At 43.2% G+C, this 12,998-nt stretch overlaps 1 protein-coding gene across 8 annotated transcripts in view; it reads left to right on the top strand.

The window, feature by feature from the left end:
• The first annotated feature begins 50 nt into the window (after positions 1-50).
• The window catches only part of LOC137433800 (FAST kinase domain-containing protein 4), a 45,237-nt gene continuing 32,289 nt past the window's right edge, over positions 51-12,998 (top strand). The window contains exons 1-5 of one of the 8 annotated variants that reach the window (XM_078786068.1): positions 51-309; positions 3,729-3,881; positions 4,078-4,636; positions 4,737-4,892; positions 10,761-10,982. In XM_078786068.1, the coding sequence (XP_078642194.1) occupies positions 4,118-4,636; positions 4,737-4,892; positions 10,761-10,982 (897 nt within the window). In that variant the 5' untranslated portion in view covers positions 51-309; positions 3,729-3,881; positions 4,078-4,117. Of the gene's footprint in view, positions 367-472; positions 637-3,728; positions 3,882-4,077; positions 4,637-4,715; positions 4,893-10,760; positions 10,983-12,998 lie in introns of those variants that run through there. The other 7 variants (XM_068126162.2, XM_078786065.1, XM_068126163.2 and 4 more) reach the window with 7 other exon arrangements.

Below are 12,998 nucleotides of genomic sequence, written 5' to 3'. Positions count from 1 at the left end.
CCGGCATTACTTTTAGATAGCATTCATGTAAAAGTGATTCCGCTAAATTTGTGGGGATTGCGGCCATTTTACCGGAAGCCGAGGCGAAATGAATGGGCCTGAGGTGTTTTCACAGACAAATATTAAATAAACGCGTTTGTGGGCGACGAGGGACGGCAGTCCCGCCTGGTGGGATTGCATTTGGGTTCTCCGAACGATTAAAGGGTTGTTTTTTTTTGTTCATGCAATGTTGGAGGCCGATCCAGAAATGCATACTCAGTTCACGAAGATTCCAAGCTGACCAATCGGCGTGCGACCCGGAAGTTCCTGGTTCGTGTCGCGCGGGTCGCGTTCGTTCCACGAGAGCGAGGTTACTGGTGTTGTCTCGTATGTTTGGTTCTTGTTTTGTGTTGAAATTTCATTTCAGAACGTTCGATGTAGTTTGTAAATGGAGAATTTAAAATGTTTTCTGACCGTGACGCACCGGACACCAAGGTCTTGGCTCCGTGTATTCGCCATGTTGTTTGTAAATTGTTCGTGTCCATCCGGTTTCAGTGTATTTATTATTCAAGGTGAAAGAGATTCCTGTGGTTGTTGAACGAGTGTTTGGTTTTGTTGCTGCTTAAAGTGTCCGTTTGGAAACCGCGTGTTAAACAGGTAAATCGCTTACACTTACAGGTATTTCTCATTTTCTGAAGCAGATTCGCCAATGAAATCCAAGGTGGAGTTTGTTGTTGCTGTGGAATGAATGAATGAACAAGTTGACGTTTCGGACATTAGCCCTTCGTCGTAACAAAAGGGATTTAAAACCAAATGAACCTGTGATTTTGATTTGTTCTTTTTCCTGGATTTACGACATTCTCTTCTTGTACGGACTCGAACCTATTATTCGTCATAATGTTTCCTTGATTTATTACTGGGATCCCAATCAATGGCGATTTCACGAGGTTCGAGGAAATTCAAAAACTGGTTCGGTTCGTTATGAAGACGAGACCAGCTCTTCCACGAGCCTCGACTATGTACTGTGCACACACACAAAAAATAACACGTGACAAGTATGGAGGAAATTGGGGCAACATGAGCGGTGTGCGAATCCGTACTGTGTGTGCTACCTGTGTGCGAACTCACGCTGTTCCACCTGTGTGCATGCAAACCAGTACTGTGTGTGCTACCTGTGCGCGGACCGGCACTGTTCCACCTGTGCGCATGCAAACCCGTACTGTGGGTGCCACCTGTGTGCGGACCAGCACTGTGCCACCTGTGCACGGACCAGCTCTGTGCCACTTTGTTTTGATGGAGTTTCATGTGTGTGGATGTGGCTTCCGTATAATGCTCGCCATATGGCGTTGTTTGACTTGGTTTGTTTATGCGTATCATAAGTGTTGTACCACAGACAGGATTTTTTTTTTTTTTTTTTTGTATACTGAATCGAGGCTCGTGAAAGAGCTGACATTTACTTCGCAAACAAATCAACCAGACAAACAAAATATATAAAAAGAGGGAGCGGAAGACAAGAGAATGGGAAGCACACAAACACTTCAGAGCACACAACATTTAAGAGCAGGGAGATGTGTGGGAGGGAGAGGGCTTGGGGGGAGGGGGCGTGGGAAGGGGGGGGGGTGGGGTGGGAGAAGTATAAAACACAAGGACACCAAGGACTTCCAGGACAGAAGTTGGTATTTCAAAAAGTGGAATTGGGGTGAAATTATCGGGGATAGAAAAGATCAAGGTTTTGGATGGGGGAAGATAAGAGATGGTGGTGAACAGCTGTTTTAAAGACCTGGAGGGAGGAGTGCTATTGAAGAGAGTGAGGGAGTTTGTTCCAGAGGCGGGAGAAAAGAGGAATGAAGGAGTGAAGGTGAGCAGAGAGGATGGTGCAAAGGTGGCGCATTACCTTTGAACTGTCCAGCTGTTTCAATTCCCGACAGGGACGAAAACTGTCAGATTTGTTGCTTTACAGTTATCATGGATTTACCAAAGGGAGATCGTGTTTAACAAATTTATTGGAGCTCTATGAAACAGTTTTTGAATCGGTGAAAGAGGAAAGGGTAGTGGGTGTGGTGTATCTCGACTTTCATAAGGGATTTGATGAGGTACCACACGCTCGCCATGTGGCAAGAACTCACGCAAGCACTCCCTTCAAAACCATTGATAAGGAACGACTAGCGAGCTGCTTTATAAATCAACACACCCCTGAACACCTTGACAGCATACAGTAAGCGTATACAGTGCCGAAAGAAGTTCTGCATGCCCCTTTTCAAAATTTTCACTTTTTGTTGACTTGTAGCCTGGAATTAAATTGCATTAAATCAAACTTTTTCCACATTTATTTACACATCGTATCCCAGAGCTTCCGAGTGAAAAACAAATTCTACACATTTCAGAAAATTAATTAAAAATGCAAAACTAGAATGTCTTGGTTGGATAAGTGTCCATTCTTCTGTACAAAACTGTTCAAGCTCAGTCAAGTTGCGTTGGGAGTGTTGATGGACAGCAAACTTCAAGTCATGCCACAGATTTTCGAATGGATTTAGGTCGTGGCTCTGACTGGACCACTCAAGGACATTTATCCTTTTGTTCCTTAGCCACTCCAGCGAAGCTTTGGCTGTGTGCTTCGGGTCGTTGTCATACTGAAAGGTAAACTTCCGTCCCAATTTCAGCTTTCTTGTAGAGGGCAGCAGGTTTTGCGCTAGGATTTTTCTGTATTTTGCTCCATCCATTTTCCCTTCTATCCTGACAAGTGACCTAGTCCCTGCTGATGAGAAACATCCCCATAACATGATGCTGCCACCACCATGCTTCACAGGAGGGATGGTGTTCTTTGGGTGATGTGATCTGTTGGGTTTGCGCCAAACGTAACGTTTTACATTTTGGCCAAAAAGTTCCATCTTTGTTTCGTCAGACCACAAAACTTTTTGCCACATGGCTTCAGAATCTCCGGAGTGTTTTTTTCTTACCTCAAACAGGACTCAAGGTGGGCTTTTTTGACGAATGACATCCTTCTTGCCAACCTACTGTACAGGCCAGAGTTGTGGAGTGCTTGGGATATTGTTGTCGTATGCACACAGTGACCAGTCTTTGCCATAAAGGCCTGTAGCTCTTTCAAAGTTGCCATTGGCCTCTTTATGGCCACTCTGATCAGTCTCCTCCTTCCATCGTCATCCAGTTTAAAGGGACGGCCCGATCTAGGCAGGGTCTTGGTGGTACCATACGCCTTCCACTTCTTAATGATTGTCTTGATTGTGCTGCAAGGGATATTCAAGGCCTTTGAAATATTTTGTATTTTTTTTACCTGCACCAAGTTTGACGAAGATCCCCTCAGCCGTTCTCAAGTTATCGAGGTAACGAAAACCTATTACAGACGAACGGACAGCCGGACGGACAAACCGAAAACGTAATGCCTCTGACGACGGTATAAAAACGCAACGAAACCGGTTCGGAGAACGCTACTTTGATTCAGGCGGAAGGAGTAGCTAGCTGTCAAGCCGACCTATACGTGGAGCAAACCCGAACTGGAAGTCCCGAAAAATCAAATTACTCATGTGCTTGGTGTTGGATGTGTCAACTCATGAGTGGAGAAGCATCTCTAATACTTGAAGAGCAAAACAATGTAATGCAGCCTTGCCATTAATATTTGTGTAATATTACATTTTATAATGAGCTTTTTTTCTCTCTCCCTCTCCCTCTCCCTCTGCCTCTCCCTCTCCCTCTCCCTCTCCCTCTGCCTCTCCCTCTCCCTCTCCCTACAGGAGAGACTCATTGAAGAGCAAGGAAGTGTTGAAAAGATTCGTCGTTTGCATGAAAACCCCTAATTCCCAGCAGATAACCACCTCGCTGGGAATGAGCTGGCTAGGTGCCAAGTTTCCGTTACATTTTTTCATATTTTCCTACGACTTCCGCAGGTAGGTTAATTATTGGTTGTTTTCCTGTTGAGTTTTTAACTATCTAAATTAGGTTTTCACATTATACGTTATATCAGCATTTGAAAACTATTTTATTTGCATTTTTATTTCCATTGTTCTATTCTGTCTGTTTTATTTTTATGTCAAGAAAATTTTCAAGCATGGCCTAACTATATCTTGTGCTATTTGCTTTTAGAGTTTCCTCATTGAACTAGTCGGGTTTGCCCGGTCTCACGATGGACAGAATGGCCCGGTGCATTGCCGCTCGTCTTTGTATGGTTACCCGGCCTGTTGTTCGGCCATGCATTTGCCCCGGCGAAATCGGCGTCTCGAGTCCCCAACGGTGGCGATGCATGACTATGTTGTGTTCGTGTTCTGGTAATAATTCACTCACCAGAAGTTATGCTCACCAAACCATGTCCTCCGCTGCTATCCCAAGTACACCACACAAAGTTTTAAATCAAATAAATGAAGGAGCAAAGGAGGAGGAACAAACGTGTGTTGATGGAAGTGCAGGTCTGAAACAGGGTGGCATGAAGATGGTTCCTACGTCCTGGGTGGAGGATTTGGAATCTTTGCAGCGCATGACTACTACAGAAGAAATACTTGAGCATTCAAAGTTTGAAACCAAGGCAGATGCATTGGCAATGGCTGTAGGACGCCTTGGCCAGATAGTGTCGAATAATAGGGAGCTGGCCTCAAAAGTCATCCATGATAACAGATTACACACGATGCTCACGTTTCTCTCTTCCAAGGTGAGAGCTTGATGCAAAAAATAATACCACCCACTATTTGGTGAGCTTAAGGCCTGATAAGCCTTTTGTGTTCTGATAGGGGTTATTTTGTCATTTACAGTTGGAGAATGTTGGTCATTCAAACCTGGTGGGCCTGCAGTGGAGCATCTGGCAGCTGTGGAGAGGCCAACCCCCAGGTGAACGTGGCCCACCAAAAGAATTTGTAAAATCGCTTCATGGTGTGCTTTCAAATAAATTGAAGAAGCTCTCCTACAAGGTATGCTCGACTGCTCGTCGGTGAATATGAAACGATATCCATGACTGAAAGTTTAACTTTTTGAAATTCTACTTTACGGCATGATCCAAATGTTCATTGTCATATCATGTGAAACAAGTCAAGGGGTGTGAATACTTCCTGAAGGCATTGCAGTTGCCTTGAACGTTTAAAGTGTGTCGTGAAAGGTATTATAACCAGGATTTGAACCTTGAGAAGGCTGCATATGTTTTGTAATGTCAGTTACCATACCCTTGTTTTTATACTGTAGTGTGAGAATGGTGGAGTTAAAATCAGGGACAATAATTTACCTTCTACCACCTCAAACAATTCATATTTGAGCAACAGTTTCAAAATATTCCTTTGGTAATTTTTCTGCAAGCCTTTGAACTTTGTAACATCAGTTACCAAAATAGAGAGGAGGTAATATTAGTTACCCATACATCTTGAAAGGAAATTGCTTCAATCTATGGGCCTTCTGTGTAATAGTTTATTAATGCTTGGTGTCACTAAGTGGCACAATTCACTGCCAATAGGTGGTGACATTATTGGAATCTATATTACCCACAATGCAGCGTGTTGCACTTCCTGCTTCCTGGAGGTGATGTCAGCCATGTGGATGCTGATTTCTAGCCCCAGCCACCTGTGCCAATGGAGTAGGTATTTTTGTTTTAATGTGATTTTCATCTCCATAAACATTTGCCTGAAGAGCAGACTGTTATTTTGACTTCAGTTTATAACTTTTGATTATAACTTCAGAAAGCTTAAGCACTCAAACAAAACAGTTGAAGAATAACCCATTTATTTTATCACCTCAACATTGTCTTAACATTTTATCACCTCAACGTTGTCCTTCACATTTGTAATTTTAAACTAGAGCTTCCAGGGAAGCAGAACTCAACTGAACTGACTGGACAACTTTAAAGTAGGTCAGTTGTCTGTACTAGATTTGACTTAAATGAAAAGCCAACAAGTTTTGATCAAAATCCATGAATATTTGTGGACGTTAAAGTCTTAACATCGTTTCAGAGCTGAAAACAATATGGCGGCCTATGGCGGCCATTTTGTGATGGATCGGATTGGAATGTAATAGCAACCTACCTTGTGTCGTTAGGGTTAAACATTGTAAGTTTGATCAAAATCTGTTAATATTTGTGGACGCTAGAGTGTTGACGTCGTTTTCATGACAAAAAACAAAATGGTCGCCTAAGTCCGCCATTTTTCAACGAATCGGGCTGAAATGTAATACCAACCTGGTCCTTGGGGTAAGGATGCTGCATGTCAAGTTTGATCAGAATCGGTTGATATTTGTGGACGCTGGAGTGTTAACGTCGAAAAGTTAACAGACGACGACGACGGACGCCGGAGGGTTCAGTATGTGATGAACTCAACTGGACAGTAGTCCAGTTGAGTTAAAAACGACGTCTGTTGTGATAAAAAGTCAATTACACCACTTGTGACTGTATTGTCATGGCTTACAAAAATTGGTTGATAAGGAACGGCTTGCTTTTATGGTATTGGTTTACGAGGCTCTATATAAGCCATGCAGCCAGACATAACAGTGGTGAACAAAGAAGCCTTTATCTATCTATAATTCCAGTAATCTCTGTGTGTCTGTCTGTGTGTCTGTGTGTCTGTGTGTCTGTGTGTCTGTGTGTTTGTCTGTGACCGCTGTTTCTCGACAACCACGGGTCCGATATACTTGAAACTTGCCAGGTATATTGCTGGGGACCCGAGGATGTGCCTTTTCAAGGTTTGAAATTAATCGGACAAGTACCTACCGAGCTATGTCCAAAAAACGCTTCAACCAATCAGAGAGCAGCGAGCTATCACGTGTGCCGAACCGTTAATGCAATGCAAGCGTTAATGCGTTAATGCAAGGCTTTTCTTTTTTTCCCTCTTCTCTTTCTACTTTTCCTTGCGATTAAATTGCAAACAGCCAAAATACGTTGGCGCTAATTGAATAATTGGCCATTAACACTAAAATAATCGTAACTGCGATATGCCAACTTCCGGACAGTGCAGCCTTCCCTGTTGTTGTTGTTTGCAGCAGCTGTTTGCAGCAAGGCAAGGCTTTTCTTTTTTTCCCTCTTCTCTTTCTACTTTGCCTTGCGATTAAATTGCAAACAGCCAAAATACGTTGGCGCTAATTGAATAATTGGGCATTATGTTTTACAACTAATAAAAACGAATTTGCGATTCATTCGCTTTCCTGCGCGTTTGTGTACGCGATGGCGATTTCTTTACCAAACTCCGGAAGCCGTTCGCTTTGGACCGAACCATTGCATGTAAATAGAGGGGGGGGGATTGTCACCACTCGCAAGCCGTTCGCTTTGGACCAAACCATTTCATGTAAATAGGGGGGGGGATATAATTTTAGATATATATATAGTACGGGCATGCCCTAGTCTTATGTAATTCGTAATACTATATAGATTTCTTTCTCTCTTTCAAAAATATCAGAACTTTGATTAATATACTTTAATTCCTCTGTGAGAGGCCATTGTGTAAAATCACATCATATAATGCATAAAATCGCTCAAAGCTCCTAATTTTAAAACGATAGCACCTACAATAGCGATGTACTTTCTTTCCAAAAATATTGGCACCCTTGCACTTTTTTCAAATAATGCACCATTTCTTCCAGAAAATTGTTGAAATTTTAAAATCTTTTGGTATCCACATATATATTTCTTTGGATTGCAGTGGAACAAAACAAAAAAAAGCTGAAATAAATTACTAAATCTTGGCTTATTCCACACATAAATCCTAAAATGGCCCGGACAATATTATAGGCACCTTTTAGAAGTTGTTAGAACCAAGTAGATTTCAAGCAGGTGATTCTCCTTTACCTTGGAATTGAACTCACCTGTGGTGAGGTGCAGGTGGCTGCAATATAAAATCAATCATTCAACCAGTTTGAATAGAGAAAATAAGTCATTCTGCTGTTTTGTTTTACTGTTTGTTCCGCAATGCGCATGGAGAAAAGAAAGAAAGCCAGAGAATTGTCTGAGGAGGTCAGACACAATATTGTAGCCAATCATGGATAATCTCGAGGCTACAAGTCCATCTCCAGAGACCTTGATGTTCCTGTGCCCACCGTACGCAATGTTATCAGGAAGTTTAAGGCCCATGGCACTGTAGCCAACCTCACTGGATGTGGCATTATGAGAAAACTTGATCAAGGATTTTTCAAATGGTGAGGAAAGCACTTTGATCAACTGCAAACAGATTCAAGCGAACCTTCGACACAAGGTACGACAGTTTCAACACGCAGCATCCTTCGTCAACTCAATGAAAGGGGGTTCTATGGTAGGAGACCCAGTATGTCCCCACTGCTGAGAGAGAGACGTAAGAAAACCCGACTGGAGGTTTCCAAAACACACCTGAACAAGCCAAAATCCTTCTCGGAGAATGTCCTGTGGACAGATGAGGCGAAATTAGAGCTTTTTGGTGAAGCACATCATCTCTATGTTTACAGAAAACAAAATGAAGCGTTCAAAGAAAAGAACACCTTCCCTACAGTCAAACATGGAAGAGGTTCAGTGATGTTTTGGGGTTGCCGTGCTGCCTCTGGCACTTGGAGCCTTGAATGTGTGCATGGCATCATGAAATCAGGAGATTACCTGGGGGCATTTTGGGGTGCAATGTTCAACCCAGTGTCAGAAAGCTGGGTCTCCGTCGAAGGTCATGGGTCTTTCAGCAGGACAATGACCCCAAACGCACTTCAAAAAGCACCCAGGAATGGTTCAAGACAAAACGCTGGACTGTTCTGAAGTGGCCAGCAATGAGTCCAGATCTAAATCCCATTGAACACCTGGAGGGAGATCTGAAAACAGCAGTTGGGAGAAGGCACGCTTCAAATATGGTAGAACTGGAGCAGTTTGCACAAGAAGAATGGGCCAAACTGCCAGTAGAGAGGCGGAGGAAGCTCATTCATGGCAAAAGGAAGCGCTTGACTGCAGTTATTTTCTCCAAAGGTCGTGCTATCAAATATTAAGTCTTGGGTGTCAATAATTTTGTCAATGCCATTTCTCTTAATTTTCTGATTTAAAAGAATATATTAAGTTCTGAATCAAAAACAAAGGTTCTATAATCTCAACAGTGAAATAAAGAGTTGTGGAGACCAAATACTTCTGTCAATTTCAACTTATTTTTTGAGAAAATTGTGAGTTATTTGAAAAAAGTGCAAGGGTACCAATATTTTTGGCCACAATTGTATTCAGCAATTCGTTGGTATGAAGATCATACATTTAATGACGTGTGTGAGGAAAGTGAAAACATAAATTTTGAGTGCTTTTGTCGTGCAGAAACTTTTGTGACCTGTACCCAAACACCCAGTTTTCATTCATGCTCTCCCTTTGCATTCGAGAAGTATGCATGTAATGTTTGGGGCTGCTACGTTTCATGGTTTTGGAGTTGTGGAGTAGATGGACTGACACACTACCTTTTTTTTTTTCTTTTTTTTTGTATACTGAATCGAGGCTCGTGAAAGAGCTGACAACCGCGAGGGAAAGACAGCACAGGGGGACCACGACGGAAAGACAGCACAGGGGGACCACGAGAGAAAGACAGCACAAGGGGACCGCGAGGGAAAGACAGCACAGGGGAACTGCAAGGGAAAGACAGCACAGGGGGACCACGAGGGAAAGACAGCACAGAGGGACCGCGAGGGATAGACAGCACAGGGGGACCGCGAGGGATAGACAGTACAGGGGGACCACGAGGGAAAGACAGCACAGGGGGACCACGAGGGAAAGACAGCACAGGGGGACCATGAGGGAAAGACAGCACAGGGGGACTGCGAGGGAAAGACAGCACAGGGGGACTGCGAGGGAAAGACAGCACAGGGGGACCACGAGGGAAAGACAGCACAGGGGGACCGCGAGGGAAAGACAGTACAGGGGGACCACGAGGGAAAGACAGCACAGGGGGACCACGAGGGAAAGACAGCACAGGGAGACCACGAGGGAAAGACAGTACAGGGGGACCGCAAGGGAAAGACAGTACAGGGGGACCGCAAGGGAAAGACAGCACAGGGGGACCGCGAGGGAAAGACAGCACAGGGGGACCATGAGGGAAAGACAGTGCAGGGGGACCGCGAGGGAAAGACAGCACAGGGGGACCGCGAGGGAAAGACAGCACAGTGGGACCACAAGGGAAAGACAGCACAGGGGGACCACGAGGGAAAGACAGTACAGGGGGACCATGAGGGAAAGACAGCACAGGGGGACCACGAGGGAAAGACAGCACAGGGGGACCACGAGGGAAAGACAGCACAGGGGGACCACGAGGGAAAGACAGCACAGGGGGACCGCGAGGGAAAGACAGCACAGGGGACCACGAGGGAAAGACAGCACAGGGGGACCATGAGGGAAAGACAGTACAGGGGGACCACGAGGGAAAGATGTTATTGATGTTGATATAAATGTGATGTATGTTTTGATGTTAATGTTGATGTGATTTTGTTTTGATGTTGATATAAATGTGATGTATGTTTTGAAGCTTTCCTGGTGTGCAATCTTTGATGACAATGTAAATTTTATTATTATAGATGTAATTTTTTAATAGTTATAATAGAAACAATTTATGCTGCAGTCATGATGGAATTCTGTGTTTTGAGGTCAATTCAGTGCAAATTCTGCATTGCACAGAATCGTGGAATTTGTTTGTGTGTGCGTGCGTGCGTACGACGTACATGTACGTGCCACAGAACCACCCTATAACTTTGTGGTGGGCTTGCTGTATCTCACACACTGCATTATACGTACCTTGCTCTTGCTGCTGTGAATTCTCTTTACTTCACACTTCTACAATTATTCAGTGTTGTACTCTGTGTAATACAAGTGCATGACTGATATTGTTGTGCAGAACCTGAGCTTTCTGGCAGAAGCTTTGGCCCTGGAACATGGTCATTCGGGAAGGCAAGGACAACAATCAGAAGGATTTGAGCTCGAGAATGACTTGATGAGCAAGACGCTCAGGATGCTGGAGCTCCGCTGGGTTGAGGCTGACAATGGTGTGCGAGTGGCCCTTCTCATGGCTCGGGCTGGTCCGTTGTCACCACTTCTCATGGAACGCCTTGAGGAAAAGGTATGCTAAGTATTGAGATGCCATACAACTTTAGCAGAGCAAATAATTACTATTTTGAAGTGACACTTAATTTTATGGAGTGTTGGTTGCATTGTATTTAATAGTTTGTGGGGGTGTGTATTTGCTGTACTATTTAGCTTATCAAGAGATTCAAACACCGTCAGATATTTATTAGCCCCCGTTGGTTCAGGTTTTGTCCGAACAAAGGACCCCGTTGGTCCTTTGTCCGCAAGGTTCAGGCTTATGGATTGGGTCCCGTCTTCAACCATTTCTCAGACATGTATTTACTGATTTTATTCAAACTTGGCACACAGATAAAGAATGATTGCTTACATATGCACGTCATCTTTTTTCGAGATCAGATCCAAGATGGCCAACTGGCGGCCTTTTTGTTACTTAAACGTGGCCCAATCATTTCTTGAACCTGCATGGACTGATTTTGGTCAAACTTGGCACAAAGACAATACATGAGAGTGTACATGTGCATAAGAATTTGTTTTGTAATCCGACCAAAGACTTAGTGAGATGTTTATTTAAACACACTAAACTTATCAATCGGTTAAAACACTGAGTTAAATGCTTACTAATACAGCACTAAACTTATCAATAGATTAAAACACATAGTTAGATGTTTACTAATACAGCACTAAACTTATCAATAGATTAAAACACATAGTTAGATGCTTACTAATGCAGCACTAAACTTATCAATAGATTAAGTCGATAGAAAACGAAATAGAAAACAATAATAAAACAATAGAAAACGCTGAAAACACATAGTTAGATGTTTACTAATACAGCACTATACTTATCGATAAGGCACCTAAGAGGCACCAAAGACAGCAGTTTCCACCTCCATCAAACTAACATGAATTGGAGGACTTCCTTGTGGAAGAATGATGCCACATTCCTGCAGAACAAACAGTTCCAGACTGGTGTTGGTTGACTTCATTCCACGTCGTATCCATGCCATCCTGGATATACATGGTGGCCCATCACACTACTGAGTGATATTCTCTCTCGTTATTTTTTTTTCAAAGGATTTGAATATTTATTTTCACCCCTCACCCCAACCCCTCCCCTTTAGAAGAGTGAGGGTCATGGTAGAAGGTGTAACTTGGTGGGAGTAATATCACTGGTTCTTTATGATTTCAGCATTTATGATTTAAAGCCTTGATTTGATATGTTTTGGGTGTTTGCCTTGATTTGATATGATGGCCTTTGTGTTTGGGTCTTTATGATGTGGGCCTGATATCACCGCCAATATATATATACAGGTGTGGCACTTTCTGATTGCTCGCATGGCAACCAATCACAGTGTGCTATATCACCAAGTGACTGTACTCTGTAATATTTCATTTTTAGCTCACCTGTAACGTAGTTCCGGGGAGCTTTTGGGATGGCGCGTTGTCAGTCCGTAAACACTTGCAACTTCTTCTCTGAAAACGCTGATGAGATTGTGACTAAACTTGGCACTAATGATAATTGTTACGTTGTGACAAAAGTTTGTTTACGGCACGAAGAAAATCAGAGTCTAAAGGGGTCTACGGGGCATCAAAGTGGGTCCAGGTTTGACCCCCCCAAAATAGGTATTTGCTTTCTTCTCAGAAACTACACACACAATTTTGATGAAACGTGACCACAACCTTCACCACCCGTGATGTACCAAAGTTTGTTCACGGCATTAAAAAAAAAAAAAAAAGCCCCTTTGGGGTCTATAGGGGGTTGCCCCCAAAAATAGGTGGTGATAGCTTTTTTTTTCTCAGAAACTACACACACAATTTCGACGAAACTTCAACAACAACCTTAATCACCCATATGATGTACCAATGTTTGTTCAAGGCATTAGAAAAATTGGGGTCTTAGGAGGTATATGGGGTTGGGGGAGGGAGGGTTGCCCCCAAAATAGGTATTTTTTTCTTTCTTTGTTTAAAGTCATGATTATGTTAATATGATTCTACATGCTGCCCTGTCTTCTAGCAACCATTGAAATTGCTTTAAAATACCCTTAGTCGG

Source organism: Myxine glutinosa, chromosome 10, assembly GCF_964187855.1.
Source record: "Myxine glutinosa chromosome 10, kmMyxGlut1.1, whole genome shotgun sequence".
Taxonomy (NCBI): domain Eukaryota; kingdom Metazoa; phylum Chordata; class Myxini; order Myxiniformes; family Myxinidae; genus Myxine; species Myxine glutinosa.
This window is presented reverse-complemented; position numbering and strand designations above follow the sequence as displayed.